Raw genomic sequence first — 11,761 nt, 5'->3', positions numbered from 1 at the left:
GTAGTTTTTATTTTTCTAACTGTAGACAAAGAAAATTTATTTAATTTGTTTTAGTCAAGATTTATTTAAATTAAATCGATCTTGATTAAATTAAATTAAATTACAGAAGTCCATCATGTTTTGGACTGGCAAATTGGGCCAATATTATATGGGCTATTAAATCAAATTAAATTTGTAATCCCCATTTAAGTTAGAGTGAATTAATTGATTTATTAATTCATAATGGACTATTTGGGTTGGCCCATTATTTAAGCCCAAGTTAAATGGGTTTCTTGGGTAACAAGTGATCCAAAAGCCAGGAAGATTCTGAGGGTTTTCTTGAAGACCTAGCCTACATATTTTGGCTATAAATAGAGGTCTTCCCCCAAGGCAAAGAGATAGAAAAATCCCTAACATTCGGAGAAACTCTGTCAAATTCCCTCAAGAGCTTTCTTCCTCAAATCCAAGTCCAAGTCAAGTCAAACAAATCCTCCTGCTGTCAGTGTTGAAGACTCAAAGTTCCAAGTGTTTGACGCCATCATCAAATCAATCGTTTTCTACGCCGAAATTGTAGGAAACACCCTTTCGATTGGAGAACAAGTCTTTTCGCCCCTTCAATTGAAGCTATTCGAAGAAAAGAATCAGGGGATTAATTTCTTTGATTCAAGAATTTTCAGAGATTGTAACCCGCTTATTATTTGACTTAATCAATTTGATATTTGTGCAAGTTTTCTTGTCTTTTATTTTAGGCAACAAAATTTGTGCTTACAAATTTCTGGCACGCCCGATGGGACCATTTCTGCCTCTCATCTCTTTTCTTCCAACAACTTACCAGTTTCAAAATTCAATGGAGTTCAAGAAGGTGAACTTTTCTCTTGAAGGCTTAGTTGCTGATGTCTCAACCACTCAAGAGACGCAGTATACTGCACCTCTGACAAGGAGTCAGGCCAAGAAGTTAGCAGAGAAGGCCAAGGCGAACGTTGTGACTGAAGAAGCAAACCTCAAGATGCTTCCCAATAAGAAAGGAACCCATGATGAATCTATTGATAGCCCAAGTGATTCGGCTGCCTCTGTGGTGATGCCCGTCATGATGACTAACACCACTACTGTGGAAGATCAGATTTCGAATCTAACCAAAATTGTCGAAGGGCTAGTAGTGCATGCTCAAAGTCAAGATGCTAAAATAGTCAAATTAATGACTATGGTGAAAAATATAGGCGAAAGTAGCCTTAGTATGTCCAAACAGAAATCCAAAGTGCCAGATGAAGGTGACTCATCATCAAGGGAGAAGGAGAAAGAGGATGCGAAGTCACAAGCCGCGAAGGAATTTTCGATCTCCCCTGATGGCACCATTCATGTTGACAATCTGAAGGAATTTATCGAAGGTACAATCAAGGACAAGATTGGTGGAGGTACCAAGTCATATAGTGGTTACACCAAACCTTACACCGCTAGAGTGGAAAGTTTGAAAATGCCTGTGGGGTATCAACCTCCAAAATTTTAACAATTTGATGGCAAGAGCAACCCTAAGCAACATATAGCACACTTCGTGGAAACTTGTAACAATGCGGGCACTGATGGTGACTTGCTCGTTAAGCAGTTTGTTCGCTCGCTAAAGGGTAATGTCTTTGATTGGTACACGGATCTGGAGTCTGGAACCATTGACAGTTGGGAGCAGCTAGAGCATGAATTCCTTAGTCGCTTCTATAGCACAAAGAGAACTGTCAGCATGACTGAACTCTCTAATACACGTCAATGGAAGAGTGAACCTGTCATTGATTTTATCGACCGTTGGAGGAAACTAAGCTTAAATTGCAAAGATCGAATTTCTGAATCTTTCGCGATCGAAATGTGCATTCAAGGTATGTATTGGGGACTTAGATACATCTTACAAGGTGTACAACCAGAAACATTTGATGAATTGTCCACAAAAGCCCATAAGTTAGAGATTAATCTTGATGGACAAGAACCGCCAGTTCCTGACCCTCACAAGGCCAAAAAGAGACAAGAAGCGAGGAAAGGGGGCAAGCCACCATTTAAAAATGAAAAGAAGGAGGCTATGGCTACAAGTGTAACGCCCTTTAAGGTTATTCCCAAAACTACCAGGAGAGAAGACAACAAGATCAATGCACATCAAGAACAAGGAAAGAGGAAACCAACTCTCAAGGAGATGCAGGATAAGGAGTACCCTTTTCTTGATTCTGATGTCCCTGGTATGTTTGATGATCTGTTAAGTATAAACTTGATCACGCTTCCTGAGATGAAGCGACCCGATGAGGCTAGGAATACTGACGATCCAAATTACTGTAAGTATCACCGATTGGTCTGGCATCCCATTCAAAAATGCTTTGTCTTCAAAGACAAAGTAATGGAGTTGGCAAGACAAGGAAAAATTCTCCTTGAAGAAGACAAGGCGAGTGTGAATCAAACGTCCATTGGTTCCCTGCAGTCCATGGAGGATAAAAGGGTCATGGTGTCTGTATTGCCAATAATTCAATTTGGATCACTTGATCCTATAGAAATCAAACAAGAAGGTGCTCATTCAACTCTTCAGGAACATGTATATGAAGATGAAAAGACGCTACAGCCTGATGTGGATGATGAAGGGTGGACTCTAGTCATGCGAAGAAGGAGGCGAAAGTCTTATCCATCCAGTAAGGCGAGCAAGGTCTTAACAAAAAGTATGGTGACCTGGAAGGAAAGAGAGAAGGGCGTGAAGAAAACTAATGACTGTCGTAATCTTCAAGAAGGTCGAATCTTCAAGCAAAAGTCGCGAACTCCTATCACTTTAAAAGAATTTTTGCCAAAAGAATTCTTTGATGTTGATGTAGTCGCAAGTCACATAACGCGAGTAGATCATATCGAGGAACAAAAAGATAATGCTTGTGAATCTCTCTGTGAGATGGTCTATGCGTCCATTGGCAATGAAGAAGGTCATGTGCCTACCAGCAATGAAGAGGTGAATGTCACAAGTATCACTTTTACTAGTGAAGACTTGTTGCTTGGGTCAATACCGCATAACCGTCCTTTATTTGTGATTGGTTATGCAAAGGAGCAAAAAGTGAATAGAATGTTGATAGATGGAGGTTCCGCAGTCAATATTCTCCCTTTAAAAACTCTGAAGGAGTTTGGTATTCCGGTTGATGAACTCTCCAATAGCCGACTGATGATTCAAGGCTTCAATCAAGGAGGGCAAATAGCTCTTGGGTCACTAAATTTGGAGATAGTCATTGATGACATGACGTCCAGAGCACTGTTGTATGTGATAGATGCTAAAACAACATACAATGTATTGTTGGGAAGGCTCTGGATTCATGAAAATGAAGTTGTACCTTCAACTCTTCATCAATGCTTCAAGTACTGTCAAAACGGGGTGGCAAGAAGTGTGAAAACTGATGATAATCCTTTCACTGAGGCGGAAGCATATATCGCAGATGCTAAATTTTACATCAAAAGGTACATTGCGAAAGATAAAACTGAACAACCTCTATCTGGGGATAAAATCCAGAACCCCGAATCTCCAAATGCAAAAGGGGAGAAAGTGATGACTTCGAAATCAAAAGAGGAAGTTCATGAAGAAACTGATGTTTCATTGCCAAATAATGAATCAGTTGTCTTTTGCTGCCCTCCCAAATCAAGAATGGAACAGGGACAGTCACCTGCGATTCAGCATGAAACTCTAAAAGATTTGACTCTTCCGATAGCTCATCTTGATACAAAAAAGGTGTCATCTTCTCAACTTAAAAGGTCTAACTTTTTAACCAAAGAATCTGAAGTTGAACAAGACACCATACCAAAGTCAAGAACCAAAGAAGGTTTTGATCCTATCGCTTATAAGCTTCTCGCTAAGGCTGGATACGATCTCAAAGAATCTGCGGTGCTAAATGTTTCATCTCGTCAATCTACTAGTGACATGATCCATGGGTTGAATCCTACCCAAAAGATGTTGAAGGAAAAGGGATACACCGTTGAAAGTCCCAAATTTGGCCTTGGCTACTCCTCTCCTACACCAGTCCGCATCAAGATCAATAGAGTTAGTAGCCAATGTATTGCTGTGGAGGATGAGTCTTCTCAAATAGTTGGTAAATTTCAAACTTTTCACGAAAAGGAGAATAAAACTCCACGGGTATCTGTTTTTAAGAGATTAGGACCAAAAAGAAGACGAAAACCTCAAAACTTACATAAGAGCAAAGGAGAAATGGCAAAGTCATTGCAAAATCTTGAAGAACCTTCTGATTATCCTCATAAATTCGGTAGCATCATTCCTTCGAGAATGAGAAGATGCACAGACCTTGTAATAATGTGTGGGACTGAATTGAGGGTCAGGGAGCATACAGTGGTGTACACAAGACCAAAGGAGAATGATGAAGAGAGTGTTGCTTCATGCAATCATATAACCATAATCGACGGTGACTCGCCTGAAGAAGAAGAAGATGCTGAAGACGCTCCACTTGAATTGGAGGAAGGTATTAGGGCCACTGTGGATGACCTAAAGGAGTTCAATCTTGGTACTTCAGAGGACCCACGTCCAATATATATAAGTGCTTCATTGGGTCCTGACGAAGAAAAGGCATATATTGAACTCTTGCGGGAGTATCAAGATGTTTTTGCATGGACTTATAAAGAAATGCCGGGTTTAGACCCAAAAGTGGCCGTCCACCATTTGGCTGTTAAAAAGGGAGTTCGACGTGTGAAGCAAGCACAACGGCGATTTAGACCCGATTTGATTCCGTTGATTCGAAATTGAAGTCAATAAACTCATTGAACCCGGGTTTATTCGCGAAATTAAATATTCCACATGAATTTCGAGTATCGTGCCTGTGCGAAAGAAAAATGAACAAATCCGTATCTGCGTTGATTTCAGGGATGTTAACAATGCTTGTCCCAAAGACGACTTTCCTTTACCGATCACTGAACTCATGATTGATGCAACTACGGGGCATGAAGTTTTGTCATTTATGGATGGCTCTTCTGGATATAATCAAATTCGATTGGCACCGGAGGATGAGGAGCTCACTGCATTTCGTACTCCTAAGTGATACCCTTTGGTCTCAAAAATGCTGGAGCCATATATCAAAGAGCAATGCAAAGTATCTTTGACGACATGCTTCATAAGAATATCGAGTGTTATGTGGATGATTTAGTTGTTAAATCAAAGAAAAAAAGTAGTCACTTGGAGGACTTGAGACAAGTATTTGATCGGTTGAGAAGGTATCAACTTAAAATGAACCCTCTCAAGTGTGCATTTGGAGTCACGTCGGGAAAATTTCTTGATTTTGTGGTTCGCCATCGGGGTATTGAAATTGATCAAGCCAAAATTGATGCTATATTGAGGATGCCTGAACCTCGTAACATTCATGAATTGAAAAGTTTTCAAGGGCGATTAGCTTATCTGAGAAGATTTATCTCAAATTTAGCAGGAAGGTGTCAACCATTTAGTTGTTTGATGAAGAAAGATGTGTCATTTCAATGGGATGAGGCATGTAGTAATGCTTTCAATAGCATTAAGTCTTATCTTATGAAAGCACCTGTGTTGGCTGCACCTATTCATGAAAAGCCATTACTCCTTTATATTGCTGCCCAAGAACGGTCAGTGGGGGCATTGCTCGCTCAAGAAAATAATGAAGGAAAGGAGGTTGCACTTTATTATTTAAGTAGAATGATGACCCCCAACGAACTGAATTACTCGCCAATTGAAAAGTTGTGTTTAGCCCTTATTTTTGCAATACAGAAGTTAAAGCACTACTTTCAAGCGCATAGTGTGAGGCTCATTTCTAAGGCGAATCCCATAAAATATGTGATGAGCAGGCCAGTGCTCTCCGACCGTCTAGCTAGATGGTATATTCAACTACAACAGTTTGAAATTATTTATGTGTCTCAAAAAGCTGTGAAAGGACAAGTTTTGGCAGATTTTCTTGCTGATCACCCGATACCTGCTGAATGGGAACTAAGTGATGACCTACCAGATGAGCATGTACTCCTTATTGAGATTCGTCCACCATGGAAGATGTATTTTGATGGTGCGGCTCATCGTCATGGAGTTGGAGCAGGGATTGTATTCATGACTCCTGATGGAGGGATATTGCTATACTCCTTTACTCTAAATCAACATTGTTCAAACAATGTCGCTGAGTACCAAGCGCTCATACTCGGACTTGAAATAGCGGTCGACATGGAACAGTTGGACATTCAAATCTATGGTGATTCTCTATTGGTGGTCAACCAACTCTTGGGGAGTTATGAAGTCAAAAAGTCCGAGTTAATTCCGTATCACAAATATGCAACGCGACTTATGAAGCGGCTTGGAGGTGCAAGTATTAAGCATGTTCCTAGAAGGGAAAATAAGCAAACTGATGCATTAGCTGTGCTAGCCTCTTCACTTGCCATGCCGGATCATGAGATACAAGTTCGTGTATGCCAAAAGTGGGTAGTCCCATCATTAATTGATGATGAAGGTATTGAAGGAGGCGACGCTCATGTGGTCTCAACCTATGAAATTGACAAAGAAAATTGGAGACAACCCCTCGTTGATTATCTCAAGTATCAAAAATTACCTGAGGAGCAACGTAGGAGAACTGACATCCGTCGCCGTGCCCCTCGTTTTATTTTGTACAAGGACACACTGTACCGAAGATCATTTGAAGGTGTACTGTTGCGCTGTCTGAGCGAAGACGAGGCATATCGGGCGATGCACGAGGCACATTCTGGAATATGTTGAGCTCATCAGTCCGGTCCCAAGTTGCATTTTCGGATTAAAAGGATGGGCTACTATTGGTCTACTATGTTCAAAAATTGCATAGAATATGCTCAAAGATGTCAAACTTGCCAGTTTCATGCAAATTACATTCATCAACCACCTGAGCCGTTACACCCGACCGTTGCTTCTTGGCCTTTCGATGCTTGGGGTCTTGATGTTGTGGGGCCATTACCAAAGTCGTCCGGTCAACATTTATATATATTGGCTGCGACCGACTACTTTTCTAAATGGGCAGAAGCCATACCGCTCAAGCAAGTTAGAAAGGAAGATGTGGTGAATTTTATTCGTGTGAATATTATTTACCGTTATGGAGTTCTCCAGTACATTATCACTGATAATGAAAAATCCTTCTCCAATGGCTTGATGGATAAGTTATATGAGAAATTTAATCTCAAGCGACGCAAGTCCTCCATGTATAATGTCCCCGCCAATGGTCTCGCAGAGGCATTCAACAAAACTTTATGTAACTTGTTGAAGAAAGTGGTGGCAAAGTCAAAGAAGGATTGGCACGAAAGGATAGGCGAAACTCTTTGGGCCTATCGCACCATATACCGAACTCCGACGCAAGCCACGCCATATGCGTTGGTCTATGGTGTAGAAGTTGTTCTGCCCCTTGAGCAACAAATTCCTTTTTTGAGAATTGCTATCCAAGAAGGGCTCACGGAGGAAGAAAATGTTCGCCTGCGCCTTGAAGAATTGGAAGCTTTGGATGAAAAGAGATTGGAGGCCCAACAAAATCTGGAGTGCTATCAAGCCCGTCTCTCTAGAGTTTTTAATAAGAAAGTTCGACGTCGCTCCTTTCAAGTCGGGGATATGGTACTTGCCGTTCGAAAGTCAATAGTTATGACTCATCGCACTAAAGATAAATTTGTCTCTAAATGGGATGGGCCGTACATTGTTCGAGAAGTCTACACGAATGGTGCGTACAAATTGGTGGACAAAGATGGCGTGAAAGTTGGTCCTATAAATGGGAAATTCGTGAAGCTATACATGCCATAAAAAAAAGTAAAATACTCCACGACGCATGAGTCTAAACTGCCTGTTGCTCCAGACCCGCATGAGCTAAAACTGTGGATAACAACCACCAATAGTGTAGCACGTGGTTAAACTGCTGAAACACTCCACCAAATCTAAGGTGGTAAACAAAAGGATACTCCTGACCCGCAAGAGTTTAAACTGTGAATGGTAGGAACTACGTGTGACTTGATTCCCTTTTGGGATACGTAGGCAGCTTAGAAGACAATTTCTAAGTTCAGTTACAACCTTATAAAACTAAAAGTTTTTGCCCGGATGATTCTTTTGATAAAAAAAAAAAGAACGTTCATCTTTAAGACAATTCGAATTATTTTGTGACATATACTTGAAAGTGTATTATTCAGATTACCAAATTATTTGTATAATTATCTTTTCAAGTGTGATCAAAATTATGCAAAGATAGAATTGTTCATACTACGGTTGATAGCCTAATATGGTGGCTATCGAAAAAAGCAAGTAAAGACGAGGACGTCTGCAAGAATGTGATGAAAAGAAAAAAAAAAGTTTCATTATGAAGTGCTTGTACTCATAGCTGCACGCTTTGAGTAATTAACAAGAGATGAAATTTGAAACAAAATAAAAGATGGCAACTATTCCTCGAATTCAAATGACGACAGCCCCTTTCGGTTGTTTTCAAGTAATGCTTGCATCTTGTCCAAAGTTTGACTCTCCTCAGCAAGTAGGGGCGGGGAATTCTCAATCTTTCGAACTTCGTTTTGTAAGTCGACCATCACGCCTTGCACTCGGGTAAGTTCATCTTGTTCTTCTCGTAACAATGAAAGCGTCTCCTTCCTGTGAGTATCCAAGAACTCAAGTCGCTTTCTCAACTCTACTTCTTCGCGATCGATCTCCTTAAGCTTCAACATGTGTGTTGAGATCTTCTCCGCCTGTTGTCTCTCCTTACTCTGAGCGTCTCTAAGATGTTGGGTGGCCGTAGAAAGCAACTCATCATATGATTCAACTGGAATTTTATTTGAGAGAGAAGATTTCACTGCAACGTAACGAGCTGCATTTGCAAAGAAAGCCTTTAAAAGGCCTTGCAAATTTGAGATGTCCGTGGCATTGAAGCTTTGCATTTTCTCCATGATCTCGTTGGCTTTCATTTCAAGAGCTGGCATGCGCTCCAAGACTGTTTGAGATATCATCACCCTCAAGTTATTCCACAACATTTGGATGTAGTTTCGGCGGCATGTTGAGATCACATTTTGGGAGCAAAATTCAGATACTCGAGGTGCCCTTGGCCACGATGGTGGATCAAAAACTTTGAGTTTCCTTTTGGCCGGTGGAGTCATATGCTCCGCCTTCTGTGCCATGATTTGCTGAGTCACATTTTCATCATCTATTGCTTTTTTGGAATTTTCACTAGCACCATTTTGTTGGGTAGAACCGACCACTTGTTTGGCCAAAAGTTCAAATGCAGTAGGTCCTTCAACTGATACTTGACTTGGTTCTCCATCATCAATAAAAATCAAGTCTTGATCATCCAACTGTAGGAAAAAACGTTGTGAGACAAAGCATGAATATGAAATTAACAAGCAAATTTCAAATGCTAGATTAAAGAAGGCAAGGAGGGTCCTTACAATATTGGCACGGCTTATACCGGGCACGGATATATCTGGAATGTCTTTAAAAAATTCTTTAGGATCTAAACCAATGTCATCCAATGGGAGAGTCATTACCTTGGACTTCTTGCGCTTCCAATGTTGGTCCGTACTGGTGGATTGCTCATCCTCCTCATTAAAAGGTTCACTCCTCTTCTTCTCATGTGAATTGCAAGAATCATGATCAACAGTTTCCACAATGTTTGAAGAAAGATGAAATGAAGTACCCTTCGAAAATCTTTCATTAGGAGTAAGGTCCTCAGGGGAAGTAGTCTTGTTGTTCGAACTCGTCAAAATCTCCTTCTCGCTTCTCATAGTCTTTTGCTTCATCTCAAAACTATTGCCAACCTTGGAAGCATTGTTCAGATTTGCAAGTTCCTTCCCTTTCGACTTCTTCTGCTCCCCATTTGATTGGACACTCTTAATCAAAGCATCACGCCCTTTGAGGAGATGATCATCATGCACCATAGCCCACCATGTCCGAAAGCCCGAAGATGCGTGTTTGCTAGCATTCAAAGGATAGCTAGGAAAAAGTACCATTGACTCTGTTTTACTGCGAATGGCAGTGCGCCAGAGTATTCGACTCAAGTCATAATTTGTGGAACGAACATCTGCCCCGAGTTCCTGGGGAGGAACTTGATAAAATCCGAATTGCTGCGCGAATCTGTATGGACTGTATGGCTCAACAAGGAAATCCCCTTCAGCATGCGAAACTAAGTAATTTGAACAGGCACTTACAAAATAACTTAGTTCGAGATTCGCTAATTTGCCATTGTCAATAAAAAGTTCATTGCGGTTCTTCACAAGAAAAGTGTTTCCCCAAGTTGCTTTGTCTCCATGATGAATGAGGTCGCGAGCACTATTTTCATCAAAATATCATGCACCACCCTCTCCAGAAAAGTTGGTCATTGTGGGTCCAGGCATGGTATTGGGAGTCGAATAATGGGTGGAGAAATAACTCGCTAACCAAGCATATACATAGTGCACCGGAAAAGCCGCGCGTGCACACCCTGGGGTAGTTGAGTTTGAAATTTTATCAAGCCCACGGTATATGTTTAGCAGGACAGGAACAGCAAGGCAAGTCTTACAACCGGCAGCCATCATACTAGTCATTTTAAAAGTAGATGGTCTAATATAATGGAGGTCCTCATCAGGTAAAGCAAAGACACAGAGCCAGCAAGATATAAATGCTGCAAGATAGGTCTCTTCCCGCAAGTGAAGTTTAACTCCGATGGTGTCAAATACGCCATTGTCTTGACTTGAAAATTTGCGTGGTTGTCCAATTTCGCCATCCGAATTTTGGGTCGCTTGAGCACGAGATGCCCTCTTTATCCTTCTCTGCTTTGGCTTTGAGTACCTGCTTTTGCCTTTAAACCAAAACTTAATCCATTGGGCAGCAGAAACTCCAGTTTTGTTGGATTCTCCATGTTGAAGATGATGTAAGGCTGCGAACAAATACTCACAGTTTTGTGGAATATGCCTTAATTTCTTTTCATTTATTCCAGTCAACTCCTCCGCGCATGGAATTACCTCTTCATAGATACCCCCAATGATTGGAAGTCCTCCTAACTTGTGCAAGTCCCAAAGTGAGAGAGACAATTCCCCGACAGATGTATGCAAGGTATTAGTATCCGAACACCACGCCTCGCAGAATGCCCTAAGTACATGGGGATTCCTGTCATATGTGAAAAGTGAAGCATATAAGGCGTCAAACAAGTAATTTTCACGGAGCACTTGTTTGCTTCTGCCGAGAATATCCTCCAACCACTTCCAGTAATTCTCGATGTAACCAAATGCACCATTGAGTCTCAAGGAAGGACCCCAGTGTGCATCTCCGTCTATGATCCGCCTGCCAAGGGTCTGAAAGGGAGTTGTCCTTGGCTCCTTACTGTGAATAAGGGATCTCAAGGAGTGGACTTTCGTGCCGTCATCCTGAGAAAGTTCAAGTGACCAGTCCTTCAATTCTGGGTACTGGTGAGAAGGCCACTTACCCGAGTAAGATCCTTGTATAGGGGGATGCACCAATAATTTCGTTCCTTTATCACCAGAGTCACCATCGCTGTCGGCGATAAGGAAATACTTTTCGTCTGAAGACATGACTTCCTTGAAAATCACCATCGTATCAAGATCAACTTGCAGCGAAAGCAAGAAAAGGAAAATTTGGTTAAAATAGCAGGAGTGAAAGTAGTAAAAAGGCTTCTTGAATTTTGGTGAGTTTTCATTGAATTAGGTAATCATGTCCCATTCTTCATGTACTCCTCAAGCCATAATATGGCTCTCGTGGGAGTTTGCGGTTGCGCCTTCTTCAAATTTTGGTTGCGCCATCTCCTTTGTACTCCTCAAGCCATAATATGGCTCTCGTGGGAGTTTGCGGTTGCGCCTTCTTCAA

The 11,761-nt window shown here is 41.3% G+C and overlaps 1 protein-coding gene across 1 annotated transcript; it reads right to left on the bottom strand.

Moving 5' to 3' along the window:
* Positions 1-8,257: 8,257 nt before the first annotated feature.
* Positions 8,258-9,927, bottom strand: LOC140007546 (uncharacterized). Its single transcript, XM_072050218.1, has 2 exons — positions 9,451-9,927; positions 8,258-9,258 (listed from the first exon to the last, which is right to left on the bottom strand). Exons 1-2 carry the CDS (start codon positions 9,910-9,912, stop codon positions 8,362-8,364), a joined length of 1,359 nt encoding a protein of 452 aa, XP_071906319.1. The 5' UTR covers positions 9,913-9,927; the 3' UTR covers positions 8,258-8,361.
* Between the last annotated feature and the right edge of the window lie 1,834 nt (positions 9,928-11,761).

The sequence above is a fragment of the Coffea arabica genome, chromosome 5c (assembly GCF_036785885.1).
Source record: "Coffea arabica cultivar ET-39 chromosome 5c, Coffea Arabica ET-39 HiFi, whole genome shotgun sequence".
Taxonomy (NCBI): domain Eukaryota; kingdom Viridiplantae; phylum Streptophyta; class Magnoliopsida; order Gentianales; family Rubiaceae; genus Coffea; species Coffea arabica.
This window is presented reverse-complemented; position numbering and strand designations above follow the sequence as displayed.

Bases quoted from the DNA above. Each gene is read 5' to 3' on its own strand.
- LOC140007546 (XM_072050218.1), bottom strand. From the start codon at position 9,912: ATGGTACTTTTTCCTAGCTATCCTTTGAATGCTAGCAAACACGCATCT. The intron at 9,259-9,450 runs GTAATGACTCTC...TTTTTCCTACAG, and splicing joins GGAAGCGCAAGAAGTCCAAG to TTGGATGATCAAGACTTGAT.